Below are 15,664 nucleotides of genomic sequence, written 5' to 3'. Positions count from 1 at the left end.
CCACAATAGCATATAGCTGTCATACAAACAGAACGATCAGAAACGTATGGAAAACTATTTTAATTGACGAGATACCTTACGAACAAATTTTTCAGATCGGACTACTATAGCATAGGACTGCCAACGAACCTCACTCATATGTACAATAATTGAAAGTACACAATTGTAAAGCTTCCATACGAAATATAAGACTAATTTCGTTTTGAATTGGGTTTAAAATATCCACTTATATTATAATTGAGACTATTTACAACAGTCCGTTTTAAAGCTCGAATATACCTGTATATGTTTCTGATGCCAAACTGGATCTGGATATACGATATAGTTATAAAAACCTACGCTTTAAACCACATAGGACACGTTTAATCAGCAGCAACAACTGTTATTTTCGTAAGATTTATAAATATACAGTTACTGACAATAAAATAGAATCAAAATTTTATTCAGAACTATATACAAAAACCGTGTTACTACATTTCTTAGGAAACAATTTGTTTTGATAGTTAATAAAATGTATTTTAAACATTTCAAAAGCAAAAATAACTTAATATAAATTTAAGTATTATCAGCAGACAACTTTTAAAAGAACTGAACTCCCATATCATGAACTCCGCGTTTGAAAGTTTTTGTCGTGTATCGGGGAACCCAAAGTTTTCCATCGCTATCTAGCATATTTATTTTGGATTCGTCTGACCAATGGATCTTACGCCACATTTTCTTCACCGGTCCAATTGATATGCGCTGAAGCAAAAGCAACCCAATTGTTCCGCTATCTTTTTGTCAACATTGGAACTTTTCGGGACAACCTTCCGAAGAGATTCTTTTCTACACCCAATACTCTTTGGATAACTACAGAGGACTTGAAATGATCGTGCTTTGATAAAATCTCTATGTAATTGTCATCCTGAGACGTCGTTTTTTGTGGTCGTCCCCTCAATTCGTGGACGGAGAAGGTTTCAAAGTGGTAAACACAAATATAATTTTTGAAATTTACCTTTGGGTAAAACCGTTATTTTGCAAACTTTTTATAAGCTTAAGCTCAGCCGCTATGCAATGCTTTCCCCGGCCCATTTCTTCTACAAATAATACGTAATTGTAAAAAAATGTCAAGTTCTAACAAATATCCTAGATATTGGTATTTTTATTCCTTGATTTTGTTTTTGTTTGTCACGACAACAAATGCACACTTTTGTTTAATTTGAACGCAAAGATAACAGTAATATTTAATAGAGCTACAATCATGGTGTTAAAAGATAAATATTGTAGGAACATTACAGACAAAAACGAATCCAAAATTTATCGAACAAATACTATAGATTGTTAATTATTTCGGAACCACCTTTTTGATTATATTTTATTGTCAGTAACTGTATCATATACAAAGCAATGCACATAAAACATAAAAAAATATAATTTAAGTATGTAAAAAAAAGAACGTGAAATGTAATCGAAAAAAGGAATTACGTGCATTTGCGCTCGCCTACATCCACAGTATTGCTGTCAACACCAGCCTATTCGTCTAAATGCCGACTGACGCATCCCAAACAGCAATGAATGGGGCAGGGAAGAGAGATAAGAATGCATGTAAGGTAGTAGAATGTTGCGCATCATGATGGCAGAAGCAGCGACAGCAGCAAAACACTAGGAGAAATATTTATGCTGACATATATAAATATACATATGTATAACTAATGAATTTTGCATTAAAAATGTTTATATTATAAAGAAATTATATGCATTAACAGTCAAATAGTTATAGTAAAATCATGTTTGTATGTAAGATATGTACGCAATTGCAATTATACATAGTCAATATAGTGATAAACATAATAAATCGTTGAGAACATGCATATACATGTGTATGTAATATAAAAACAAATCCAAGATGTTGGACCAAAAAGGAGCCACCGTTCCAATCACACACACATAGTTAAACACAATCAAACACGCGCTTACGGGCGCATGCGCAAACTCCAAAACATACATACATACAAGTACATAACCAACAATTGCATAGAGCACAACGATGCCTACATATCTACACAACTGTACTACATCGTAAGTAGCTATTAAACTCCGCTATTGGACTCCACTTTATGTGTGCGTTCCTGCAAAGAAGCATCACTCCATAGTACATATATGCCAAGATTCCTACTGCTCAACAAGTGTCTGTCGGCTGGCTGTGTTCTTTGCTGCCTATGCGAACACCAGCTGAAAGTATGTTAGAAAAAACTAAATAATACACATACATATACATATAGATACGCTTTATGTATATAAGTATTTCATATAATTTTCATTTTTGAAAATTATATAAACTTGTATATACATTTTTTTATATTCACATATATATATATATATAAATAAGTTGTTTTCAGTGTTAAAACAATTCTTTATTAAAGGTTATTTATTTATTTTATTTTTTCAAACTGTTGTGAACACGCTTGCATGTCCTTTAAACTGTGTTTATATATTTTTTTATTATTATACTTTTTTTCGCTGACAAAAACAATTGCATTTGTTGTTGTTTGATTTATAACACCGCACTAAATGTGTGTGATATTGTTTTTGCCATTTCATATAATGCTTAAGATTAGATATTTTTTATATATTGTTGTTGTTTTGTGATTAACTAAGCGAAACAAATATTTTGCTCCGTGCTTGTGTTATATAAACAGTAAAATGTTTAAATATACGTATTTTTCTTTGCCATTATTTAAAAAGTTTATGAACAATTTTTTTTATATTTTACGGTCGTTTTAAAATGTTGCAACATTCTAATTGGACTCTCACGCATCTTTTTGTTATTTTATATATTTGTTTTGCATCTAATTTCTGTTGTACCCAGGCTTATAAACAATAATAATATAGAAAATGAGCAATAACTAAATGGAGGTATATAAAAACAATAAGGGACACTTAAAAAATTATAAAATATGATTTTTTCGTTTAAAAAATGTTATATCAATTATTTTTTATAGTGAAATCAGCATTTTAAATAGGTATATAATTTTTTTTTTTCTGTTCAAATTGCAATATATGTACATACGTGATAATAATTTCAAAGAGATTTTGCATGTAGAGCAGCTTACCATAGTTTGGAAAGTGATTTACTGCTATTTTGTATTGTACGTACGTTTGTGGTAGTAGTAGTAGTGGTAGGAAATTTGGTATTTTGGCAGTTGGGTGAAGGTAAGTGCTACTTGTTTACTAGAAGTTATTGTTTGCTGTAGACTCTTAGCTCTTTTAAGAAACTGTAGAACTGGAAATAGATTTATTTATGTTTATGCAATATAACATCAACCAATATAGTAGATAGTAATTAAAACATAATATGTTATGTACGTATTTAAGTTAGGTAAATAGTTCTTGGGCGCACACACAAACACACACATATATATATAATGCGCGTAAAAGTTTTTTATAAACAATGCAGTTCAGTATAATATAGCGAAACATTATTTTCATACACATATAAATGTTTATATGCATGTATGTAAAGGTAAATAGATTGTGTTGTCAATTTTTTGTTCAAAAATATTTTATATATACTTGGTATATGAAAAAATGAATAAATTTAATATATTCATATAGATTATATTTGTTTGTATCAAAACAGTTAAGCAATGTAATGAATCTTACCAAGAAAAGGTATGCATAAACCGTGTTTCTTTCTTTCTGTTTTCAAGTAATTAACTTTGCGCACTTTGCCTCACATATGTATGTATATGTATATATATATATATTTTTTTTTTTTTTTGTCTGTTTGCTCATATAGTTTCGCATTAACGACGTTTGTGCGACCGCTCGATCACCAATCGAACGACTTGAAGACGCGTGTGTGCAATCAACGTACCGGAGGACATGGGAGTAAACCATAGTTGGTTGGTCATTTATGTACATATAAAAAAAGATATAAAGAAAATATTATAGCTAACTTTCTCATAGAAAAAATATTGCATAAAAATGGTTGGTAACACGAAAAATATGACATATTTTATTGAATGGTCGCTGGAAGGTATATTGAAAACATATTATATGTATATATGCATATATATAATATAAGCAATTATTAAATTATATAAATTTGAGTTTAAACCCGGTTGATATAATCGTGCAACTGCTCGTGTGAGTTGTGGTTAATATAACCGTCCCAATTCTTTTAAGCTCTTTTACGTTTGAACTGGCTGATACTTCTTCCATGTTGCTTTACACAACTATTAAACATAGGAAGATACACTATATGCATTCAAGAGTCTTAAAATAGTTGGTTAAATGTTAAGAGAAACCCTTAATATTAGAAATTTGCTTAATATGTTGATGCACTTATATCAATACACTAGTTGAGAAGTAAGCGTCGAGTAAAAGCCTACACTGTAACATTAAATTTTGTTTATAGCAGTTTTATATAGCAGCTGGAATAAAAGTCTGTTTACACTGATATAAGTGGCGCAGTAACATCCAGCACTAATAGACAAATTGGTAGCCAAAATACCTGTTTCATGTTGCAGCAACGCTAAAAGTTACTAATTTGTTCACTTATAAAATGTTTTTTCTGAAACAACGTTTGAAAATTAAGGTCCTATTAATCCACGCTATATTATTAGAATACATGTCATTATTTCATATTTGTAAATAAATTTTTCGCAATTTGAGGTTCCATACACAAAATCAAAAAATATGCACCAACTGCCGCGACTAAAAGGTTCTGATGAATATGCAAACAGTAAGACTTTCCCACAGTGTTGCTTTAAAAAAATACATATATGTATATAGTATAAATACTTATTATGAAATTAGAAAGAAAATAATAATATTGGGAAATCAACATTTGTAAATATGCATTTGTGGCAAAATATGTAAATATAAAATCAAGATTTATACTCTAAACACACATATGTACATAATATGGATCAGATTAAAAAAAATTAAATAAGAACTAAAAAGTTATACAAATTTAAGAAAATGAATGAATAATTTCTTCGTGAAGCTGAGAGTCTGTCTGCATTTCGACCAAATTTGTTAAATCAAATTTTCAACAATGAGTTGTTGCTGCTGCTCCATTTTGTTTTCTACTTTGCGTTTTGTTTTTCTGCCATTTTGGTTATCCTTCATTTCGCTTCTGGCACTTACATACTTGTACTAGTAAATAAACCCGCTACAATATGATTTTCAATGTTAATTAATTGAAATATATCAAGAGATTGTTTAATATATACGTATATATGCACAAGTGAATATATATGTAATTATTATATTGGCATTATAATTGAATTTCTTATAATATATTGTACATACATGGTAATTTGCATGTTTTAAATATACATATAGGTATGTAGATAGTAAATTAACATAGACATATTTCATTCGCAAAATGTTAAATGACGTATTTGTTTAGGTAATCAATAATAAGAAATTTTTAAAAACATGTTTTTTATATTATATATGTATGTAAGTTGCATTTTTTGTTTTTATTTTATGCATATATTCAATATGGGAAATTTTATCTGTATATATCTTATATGCATTGTTGTTTGGTTTTTTTTTATCAGCACTTATTAGAAATATTATAATTCCAAAGCTTACCACATGCAGTTCACTTTTTTTTTTTTGTACAGACGCAACATTTTTTGTTTCGTTTTCGTTTCTATTTAAATATTAACGGGAATGAACTATTTAACGCGCTGCAAAGTGGCGTCCACTCATAAATAGTCGAGTGCAGTATTGGCGGTGAGCAAGGCGTTCTTGTTGCTTTTGCTATGATTGGCTGACATTTGCATGTTTGTACAGGTGCGTGTGTTTTCATATTTTAGACAACTTCCAGCTTCTTGTTTACTGTCATGTGAACCATTCCAATATATACGGATTACGCACATTTCGTTGTTGTTGTTGTTATGATGGTGCATTTGGAAGAATATTGGAATATAACTTTACTTTTCTATTTGATTTCGCTGTTATTATAAAAGATTAGACCGTTAATGCGGAAATTTGTTTTTGTATGCACGTCTTAGTATAATTATATCTACTTTTTACTGTTATGTCAAGCATTAATTATATAGTTCAATAGTTCTTTTTTTTAGTTTTGTGGAAAATTTACGAGCGTTAATTGTTCACTAAAGCCTTACATTGCAAATATTTCATTAGCTAAGAGTGTGTTCATATAATTTTTACTCCTTTTGTTTTATTTGACGGAACGAAACTACTAATGCATTTTTATAATTTTCATCTTCGGCACGAAATTTTTTTAGATTATTCATTTTTTGTTTTTGTAGAAAACATTCGATGAATGCCTTCGGTTAGCGTTGCATATCCTTTTTATGTCAAAGTTTGCAGTATTTACGATGTTTTAATGTGTATTATGCACTCAAATTTTGTTTGATGTGGATTTAGCATGGTGTAGAGTCGCGCCTTTGCTTTATATCTCATTTTTCATTTGTAATAGTGCTGTTGATGTTTCTATAAATTATGCTTACAAACTAAAAATACATATATATGCATATATTTAAAATATATTATATTTAAACCATCTCGCACACGCCAACACATTTTCACAGACTCTTTTTGTTTTCTATTTTTTTTTATTATTTTAATTTTTTGCTGTGAGTGGTAAGGAGTAGTAGTAGTAGTAGTAGTAGAAGTAGTAGTAATTGAGACATTTGTGACCTCTGCAAAAAATGTTTTATGTTGGTATATATTTCGTTACATAGGCACGTAAAATAATAATAGAATTGATATATATGTATAGAAACAAACAAATAAAATAGTAAGTTATATAGTAAATGGTGAGAATGTGAAATTAAAAGTTTATATAAAAATTGTAAATTGGTTGTCAATTGTAATAAGGCGCAATCTACCAAATAGTAAAGTGTAAAGGAATTAATCGATTTATATATAAATATATATATATACGTATATATATAAATATAGGGCATAATTATGTTTGGAAAGTTTTAAATGTGATAAACAATGAATTTGTATAATAATATAGTGAAAATGGCAGTTTTAAATGTAGCAAATATTAGCAATTTTTTAAAAAGCACTTTAAATTTAATATACATATGAAAATTCATTAACATATTGACAAAAACAACTCACCCCATTCAACAGCTTTAACATCATTAAACATTTTTTCGCGTTACACAAGCTTCTGCTACGTCTACATTGCTGCTGCTTCCACCACGCCGTTACTCTCATACATACATAATATATAGTACATCCTTTACTTCTGGTCGCCTTTTTGTTTATTCTGGTTGGCGGCATTTGGTCCGCCACCCATATTACTGGGCTGCATGTTGGGTTGTGGCGCGCCTGGATATCCACCTCCCGGTGCGCCATAGCCCCCATAAGCCGCTTGTGGATAGCCGGGTGCAGCACCGCCTGCCGCCTGACTCGCTTGCGCGGCTGCATAGTATTGTGAATACTGCGCATATTGACTAGGTGTCATACCTTGCATCGCTGCATTGTTGCTGCCATCAGCGGGGTTATTACCGGCGCCCGCGTTGCTACTACCACCAGCATTGCTATTAACACCTGCTGCATTATTACTGTTAACAGCGCCGCCTGATGCATTCGCTTGACCATTCTGTCCTTGCTGTATGGAAATTGTACATAAAACATTTAATATAAATATTTTTCTTTCAAATAAAAATCTTCGTATACAACAAACCTTCATTTGCTTTTCGATTGCTTCGGCTTCGGCAATCTTGCCTACACTGCGATAATACTCAGCCCATTGCGCGCTGTAATCTGCTGTACCGCCACCTTGTTGTGCTTGTTGTTGCTGTGACTGTTGTTGAGGTTGCTGTTGTGCTTGCTGTTGTTGTGGCATACCAACAGCACCCATTGGTTGACCCGCATTCGCACCTTAAAATAACAGTTATACTTTGAAATGAGCTTAGCTTTAGATTTTCTAGCATATATGTACTCACCCGCTTGTTTAGCTTTTAGCTGCTGTTCGATCATTTCAGCTTCTCGCATTAAGCCCATTGATCTATAAATATGTTCATATATATGCAATTAATTTAACAAGCAGATATTCCAAATTTTTGGCATTATAACTTACTTGTAATATTCGATCCATTGTGCGGAGTAATCAGCTTGCCCACCAGCAGCTGCTCCGGTATTCTGTCCCATAGCTGCGCCACCCATCATCATTTGTTGTTGCTGACTTTGATCACCCCAACCTTGGGCATAACCGCCCCACTGCTGTTGATAAGCGGCAGCAGCAGCGTTGGGGTCATTTTGCATGGGGTTCTGTCCATAACCACCTTGGTTGTTATGTTGTCCAGGAATGTTACCACTAATGGGTTTACGCGAAATAATTGGCAACTCCATATTAATCTTTTCGGCAATCATTTGACGTGCAGCTTCTACTTGTTCCGAGGTGCCTTTGCATTTAAAGAGCTTCTCAGAGGGTGGATTGACAGCATTTCGATCCATTTCACAATATGCCCCTGATTGCTGATTTATAAGCTTGATGGTTTCACCGCCGCGACCAATAACAATCTTTAAAAAAAAATATTTAACCGTAAGTATATAAATATATCAAGGTCCAAATATAAAATTATATTACTTACACCACATTTTGATGAAGGTACCATAAATGTTATTTCTTCGCGTGGCGGCTGTTGTGCGTGATTTACGCCATAACCGTAACCGTAATTGGAATTGTTTCCATCCATGCTGCCATTGCTACTGCTATTAGCGTTGCGTTGTTGTCGTTGCTGAAAACATACACGTACAATATATTAAGAAGTTTACAACAAAAATTATTGTAAATTGTAACATCATTTTTTATAAAATTTAAAATTGTTTATATAATATACTATAAAATTAAAATAAAAAACTTCTTAAGTATTCTACTCACCATCATATTCTCAATAAGTCCGTCAATCATACGTTTGGCGTCATCAACTTGTTGCCGTGTGCCTTGTATAAGGCATCGTCTGTCGCCAGGTTCATCATTCTTGCCTTGTATGAATTGCAGCTTACAACCGCATTCGGTCTGTATTTTTCGTATCATGTCACCACCTTTACCAATAACCACACCGACAGCTATTTTCGGCACAAATACTTCGCACTGTTCGCCAGTGTTGCCAAAATTATAGCCACCGCTTCCACCAACGCCAGCGCCTTGCACACTCCCGCCATTATTACGTGCTGCAAGCGCAGCTGCTTGTAAATCTTTCTGTGCTATCAAGTCTAATACAGCTTGCTTGGCATGTTCGATTTTTTGCGGATCTCCAGAGATACGAAGTGGTTTCTAAAATTATTTAATCTTAAGTAAAACTCAAAAACAAAAAAAAAATTAAATTGAATATATATTTACAATTATTTCTTGATTTGGTCCATCTTGTATTATAACCATTTTCGCACCCGTCTTTTCTTGCAGTTGTTTTATGGTATCACCACCTTTGCCAATTACCAAACCCACTTTGGTGCCAGGTATCATAATTTCTTGGTACGGTGGGAACCCTGTAGGCCCTGGTGGAGGCATATTTATGGTCAACACGACTTCGATATTTCCACCGCCATTACGATTAGACAATTGTTGGAATAATTCGCGTCCTTTAGTAACAGTCTCTCGAGATCCACGTAAAGTAATCACGCGATCTATATTTAATATAAAAAAATTTTATATATTTATACTTTCCGGTTTCTAGTATAACTTCATATACCTTGATCCTGTGAAAGCTGCACTTTGCAACCAGATTCACCCTGAATTTGAGTAATTGTCTCAGTGCTGCCACGTCCCAGTACCGAGTTTACCAGCGATTCTGGAATGCGTATTTGCTCCTCCACTGTTGTGCCAGCTGTAGCGGCTAAACGCTGAGCAACAGCGGTGGCTTGTGCGAGTGCTTGAGAAATATTCGTCGATCCAGCATTACTACCGCCGCCGCCCACGCTGCTACCGTTGGAATTATTGTAATCGTTGCCAGGACTAGTGAAACGTTTGGCTTCCGGACCGGAATCACTGTCATCGTGGTTACGCTTAAAACCAATGCCGGATGGAGGTGATATACCAGCGCTAGAAGAACCTCCACCACTTGGTTGTGCGGTATTTGGCTGTATCTTAGCGGCGATCTAAATATACATGTGTGTGCGTGTGTGTGGCAATTTACGGAATAGAATCTGATTTCTTAAAAATAGTATTTGTATAAAATTTACCTGCTTAGCACGCTGTAGTGCGGCTGCAAATGCTTGCGACTGATTAAGATTAGATTGTGATGCAGCAAATTCACTCATTTTTCTTTTATGAAAATTTTTTCACACCGCTTTAGAAAATAATTTGCGTACTATTGATACGTAGTTTTATACGATGCACGAATTTATACAAGTGAAATAACACTTTAACACTCAATAAGGGTTATATTAAACCTTTTTCTATTAAAATTGTTGAATATATACTGAATTTTCTTGGTACTTTTTGATAAATTAGCAAAACTTTTTCCAACACCACATGAAGTCTTTCACTGAAAATTATAAATGGCGGAGGTCCATCAATGCATCGAAATGACTGAAACGAACTGACATATGGAACAAAACGCTGCCACCTGTTAAAAAAAAGTTCAGTTCAAATTTTGAAATTAAGTACAAATTGTTGTTGGACATATTAAAGAATTTCAAAATATTGAAATATTTTTAAACGTAATACCTAAAAATTATGAAATTACTAAACAGCATTTTTTAGACATATACGTATCAGTTTAAAATCAGTGTATGTATTACCAGAGAACGTATATCATATATGATATGCTTCATTCTCAACATCTGAAATTCCTCAGTGAAAAATCCCTCAACTTGCCACTTGATTGCTTTGTTTTTGTTCACTACTAAAAACTCTACAATTGATTACAAACACTGGGGATTAACTATTGTGCTTTTACTATTGCATATTTTATCATATATTATTGAAATTTATATATTACCAAAATATTAATTTGATAAAAATGTCAACAGATTTACTCGGATTTTTATATGCCGCCACTGTTGCTGCTGGCGGTATTGTAGGCTATGTTAAAGCCGGTAAGCTAATGAACGTGTGTTGAGATTGTGCAACTCATTTCCATAGCATCATTTTAATTTTTTATATTAGTGCAAATAATACACATTAAGGTTTATTTCGATTTTAGGTTCCATACCGTCGTTGGGTGCTGGATTGGCATTCGGTGCCATTCTCGGTGTGGGTGCACACTTGAATTCACAGGATCCGCCACGTCCACTCTTGCAGTTGGGCACTTCTGTGGCTTTGGCCGGTATCATGGGCGCACGTTGGCAACGATCTGGTAAAATGATGCCTGCTGGCATGATTTGCATTATATCTGTTGCCGCCATGCTTCGAAATTTAATCACTTACAATCGTTACTTGCCATTACCGGGAAGACAACAGTAAATCTATATGTACATATATGCACATACATATGTATGTAAATGATTGTTTGCAGTTAATTGCTGGCAGAAAAACTTGCCCTTTTTTACAAAAAAGCAGAGTATAATATTTTGCAAGATTAGGAGTTTGTACTTCAAAAGTTGAAATTTGTTATTATAACTTTACAATAATTATAAATATTTTCGTCTTTTTCTTGTTATATTTTGTATTTATATTATTAAAAATTAGACTCATATAAATAAAAATACACCTTTTCATGCACAAGAATATGTGTTGCCCTGTTTATTAATAAAACATAACAGGGCCGAAACCAGAACTCAGATTATTATGCAATCAATATTTGGGTTATTAAAATTTTTTATAAAATAATCGAAATGACAATTCTTACTTTTGTTGTGAAAACGGCAATGTAATACAAGTAGAAATGACATTTGATGTAATGGGCTTTCTGTTGGCGGGCACATACACCGCGTTGGGCGTTGTGAAAGCTATGGACAATGGTAATTAAAAAATTAAATTGTTTATTTTTAATTATAAACAAATTTTCCTTTGTTTCAGACTCGTTCATTCAATTAGGAGCAAGTTTTGTTGTTGGTGGTGTTTTAGGTTATGGTGCATATTTAAATTCAAAAGATCCCCCGCGTCCTTTGTTTCAATTGTCTACAGAACTTTTGTTGGCCGGCATAATGGGTACACGTTATACTTTGACGAACGATGTTAATGATGGCGCATTATTTCTAGCTACAGCTGCTTCAGCCTTTTACAATTCTTATACTTATAACGAAGATTTAAGTTATCAAATTGATATTGACGACTTCTTGGGAAGAGTGGACAGTAGGAAAATCACGATTAAAATACCAAATATCAAAAAGGCGATGGAATGACTGAATATGAAAGCCGCCCTTTTCAAAGTAAGAAATTTTATTTCTTTGAGTCCATTCATATTATTTAGACAAAATATTTATTTCATAAAAATATAATTGTTAAACAATACAAATAAATATTAATAACATTGACTGTTATAAATTTTTTAAAAATAATTTTATTTCAACTTCATTATTAGAAAATTAAAATTTTAAATAATTTATTAATAGGAGCATTAAAAATTAAATTTTGTGGTTCAATTGACTTAAGATAAAAAAATATTTCTTGAAATAATAAATTATTAATACAATTATTTATTATTTAAATACAATTTTTAATTAAAATACTATTTGTATCCCAGAATTTAAAAAGTGAAGACAGCCATATTGATCCAAGATATGTTGTATTGGTGCTGTAGATGTTGTTTGATGAAATCTATTATTTGTTCTCCTTTTCCTCTCTTTTTACGCCTGGAATTTGGTTGCTCGCAGCAATATAATTCAACAATATTGCGAAAAAACATCAATTTTATTGTCTTTAAATTCTTTATTTTATTCTATAGGAAACATTTTGAAGAAAAATATATTTTTATATACAAACAAAAAGATGAATTTTATATAAATACTCAATATCAATTTATATATGTTAATTCTCCATGAACACTGGAATTATCGAAAAGAAAATTAGAAAAATTGTAAAATTTTTACAGCGTTTTACATAAAAGATTCACTTTACTTAAGATACAAAAATTCAACACAGCTTTGAAAATTCTTCAAAAAAAGCTTATCAATATTCAATTATTTCTATTATAAAATATTATTTATCAGTATTGCACTCACGAATAAAAAAGTTAATCAGAAAATGAATTACATTTTATTTCATAGAAATTTATCCGTAAATTTATATAAAAAAAATCAGAATAAATACTTGAAATGTATTGTCATTACATTATATAATATCAGGTTTAAAATTTTGACATTCTGAAAAATTTGCCGCCCCTCACGGGCTGACTGGGAGTCATGCTGCCTAGAGCTCCTTAGGCCCGTAGAGGTCCTTTCTTGGCCACTCGACTAGAGTGGCGGCGCAGTGCGCGAACATGGTGCAGATTTCACAGCCGTTAAGGCTGGTGTCGCAGTACTGCGTTGGCAGCACGCGGCCACGTAACTTGTGGTCCACTCCCTATGTGTCTTAAGGCCTGAGCAGAACTTAAGATGGCTCCATCCATTGCATGTACTGCACCTAACCGAGGTGGAGTTTGGATGGAGTCTTTTAGCACATTAGCAGCAAAAGAATTCCTCGGGGCTCTGGTTGGACTCGATGCCAGCACGGGTCAAGAGGATACGGAGCGACCCTGCTGCTAGGTGTTGCTCTAATGACGACAAACTTAAACTAACACTTACCGATCCAAACAGGGTTAGGTCGTTGAAATAACAGCCCTTAGCCGGATAAAATCCGGGTCAATTCCGGTAACGAAGAACCGGCTGTTGTGGGAATTGTCAAATATTTCCTCATACACAATAATGAAAATAAGTTAATTTACACAAATAATATACATATGTATCAATAAGCAAGTTTTATTTTCAACAATTTTTAAATTTTTACAAACTTTAAATTAATGGTTTTCACAATCTTTCGCATTTAACTATAATTGTATGTTTTAATTAATATATTTAGCTATATATATGTATGAAACATATATATCCTTTCTTCGCCTTTTTACCTAAAATGTCAATGACATATTCATACACAGTTAATTAGACTTAAAATATCCACTTAGTGTATTTCTTTATCATATGTCTACAATACAATAAAACTTTACATTTACACAATATGTCAATGAATTGTATTTATGTGTGTATTTATAGGCTGTAGCTACTAATGAAATTCAATTATTATTTTTTTTTTGAATGCAAACATGCAATGTGTGTATTTCCTTCCTCTGTTTGAAATTAATATAATATAATAAATTTTTCGAAATATGAGTTATTAAAATTCGCGCAAAACCATTTATTCATAAATGTATATAATTTAAAATAATTTCTTTTTTCAATATATATGTATCTACATTTATTCATTCTAGTGCACAAATGCATTTACAGCTTTTAACAAATAAACAAAAAAACATAAAATTTATTTAAAAAATACAATTAAATTAAATATAATTATTCTTTAATTTACATATACATATATGTTTTAATAATTAAAACCTAAAACAAATCAATAAATTCTAACTATGATTCTTTTTAAAGTACGTATGTAATATTTAAATATGGATTCACTTAAGTGTGGTTATGCGTGATCGATGCTTTATGTACGTATTTTTACGATACATACGTGTACGTTGTACATAATTACGAGTACATACTTAAGTACATATTTTGGGTAGCATATGGATATGTGCTGGTTTAAATAAAAACGTTAATGTATTTATGCATTGCTTATGTATGTATGTGTGGCGCTGTATGATTTCATGCGTTTTTCTTCATTAATATTCAGCTTTAACTGCTTCAACTAAATTCATGCATTAATTTCAACTATTTGCTTTTAAAATGTAAATGTGTATGTAAATATTTAATTGGAAAATTTGAAAATGGCAATGATATGTCTTCTGTATGCTGTCTAATTTAAATATACTAGTACGTAAATCATTTGCTAAATATGAGTTTATATCGACATAATATACGGCTGTTAATTGTTGTAGTTGTGTTGAGATGCTCGTTCATGTTACCGCTGCTATCACTGCCAATTGCTGCCACACTTGTTGATGCATTATATACTTCCGATAATCAGATTTAGATCAAATCAAGAAAAACGTAGTTTACAAGAAAAACGTATGGCGGCGCCATCACTCAGTCAGCAACGGAACTACTCTTTTCAAAATGGAAACGCCTTCCAGTTAACCACTGCATAGCGCACATAAAAAAGGAAACGGTGACAATTAGTAAACGTACAAAATTTAGTGGGGTATGAATGAAAAGAAATCGAAAATTGTCAGTAAATGTAAAATGTGTAATGTATTTAAAATAATTACGCAAATAATAAATATATGTACGAAAAAAAATATACAAAATAAAAACAAATAATAAAACAAATAAAGAAATTGTAACAAATAAATATGAATTAATCGGTATGCATATAAAAAAATGCAAGTATGTTGTTACTAATGAAGCCAGAATTGTTTATTTTTGTTGTAATTTGTTAATTATTTTATCTAAAATATATATATTTATTAAATTTTTAGAATTTGTGATGAGTGATGTGTATTTGCCGCCACTGTCATGCAAAATTTCGTAGATCAAGATGATGCTGATTTTAGTTTTTACTTTAATTTACATTTCAAGTGTAAATTAAAATGTTTGTATGTGTATTTTTTTAGTTGACGAGTTTTAATTTCGAGTATTCTTATATATT

The 15,664-nt window shown here is 31.8% G+C and overlaps 4 protein-coding genes across 16 annotated transcripts in view; 2 read left to right on the top strand and 2 right to left on the bottom strand.

The window, feature by feature from the left end:
* Window positions 1–2,368: 2,368 nt before the first annotated feature.
* On the bottom strand, window positions 2,369–10,485 carry Psi (P-element somatic inhibitor). 7 transcript variants are annotated; one of them, XM_070109303.1, is made up of 12 exons: window positions 10,168–10,485; window positions 9,678–10,083; window positions 9,329–9,612; window positions 8,867–9,262; window positions 8,577–8,723; window positions 8,063–8,505; window positions 7,929–7,990; window positions 7,667–7,863; window positions 7,096–7,591; window positions 5,587–6,665; window positions 3,643–5,158; window positions 2,369–3,262 (listed from the first exon to the last, which is right to left on the bottom strand). In XM_070109303.1, exons 1-9 carry the CDS (start codon window positions 10,243–10,245, stop codon window positions 7,220–7,222), a joined length of 2,385 nt encoding a protein of 794 aa, XP_069965404.1. In that variant the 5' UTR covers window positions 10,246–10,485; the 3' UTR covers window positions 2,369–3,262; window positions 3,643–5,158; window positions 5,587–6,665; window positions 7,096–7,219. The 7 variants fall into 7 exon arrangements, with proteins under 7 accessions (XP_069965404.1, XP_069965406.1, XP_036231661.1 ...); XM_070109305.1 differs by having other exon boundaries at window positions 3,643–3,826; XM_036375768.2 differs by having other exon boundaries at window positions 3,643–6,665.
* Window positions 10,486–10,839: 354 nt separating this feature from the next.
* LOC106618306 (transmembrane protein 14 homolog) lies at window positions 10,840–11,656 on the top strand. The gene is made up of 2 exons (XM_014235997.3): window positions 10,840–11,025; window positions 11,133–11,656. Exons 1-2 carry the CDS (start codon window positions 10,950–10,952, stop codon window positions 11,390–11,392), a joined length of 336 nt encoding a protein of 111 aa, XP_014091472.1. The 5' UTR covers window positions 10,840–10,949; the 3' UTR covers window positions 11,393–11,656.
* An 8-nt stretch (window positions 11,657–11,664) lies between these two features.
* LOC106618305 (transmembrane protein 14 homolog) lies at window positions 11,665–12,429 on the top strand. Its single transcript, XM_014235996.3, has 2 exons — window positions 11,665–11,889; window positions 11,948–12,429. The coding sequence occupies exons 1-2, from the start codon at window positions 11,814–11,816 to the stop codon at window positions 12,271–12,273; spliced, it is 402 nt and encodes a 133-aa protein (XP_014091471.1). The 5' UTR covers window positions 11,665–11,813; the 3' UTR covers window positions 12,274–12,429.
* Window positions 12,430–13,803: 1,374 nt separating this feature from the next.
* The window catches only part of sona (sol narae), a 139,689-nt gene continuing 137,828 nt past the window's right edge, over window positions 13,804–15,664 (bottom strand). For all 7 annotated transcript variants that reach the window (XM_036375758.2, XM_036375765.2, XM_070109246.1 and 4 more), the window contains one exon: window positions 13,804–15,156. Coding sequence is in view for 5 of the 7 variants with exons in the window: in XM_036375765.2 (XP_036231658.2) it covers window positions 15,128–15,156 (29 nt within the window). In the remaining 2 variants the exon portion in view is untranslated. The remainder of the gene's footprint in view (window positions 15,157–15,664) is intronic.

The sequence above is a fragment of the Bactrocera oleae genome, chromosome 4, assembly GCF_042242935.1.
Source record: "Bactrocera oleae isolate idBacOlea1 chromosome 4, idBacOlea1, whole genome shotgun sequence".
Lineage (NCBI taxonomy): Eukaryota > Metazoa > Arthropoda > Insecta > Diptera > Tephritidae > Bactrocera > Bactrocera oleae.
The sequence above is the reverse complement of the archived record's forward strand: the minus strand, read 5'-3'. Positions and strand labels throughout refer to the sequence as shown.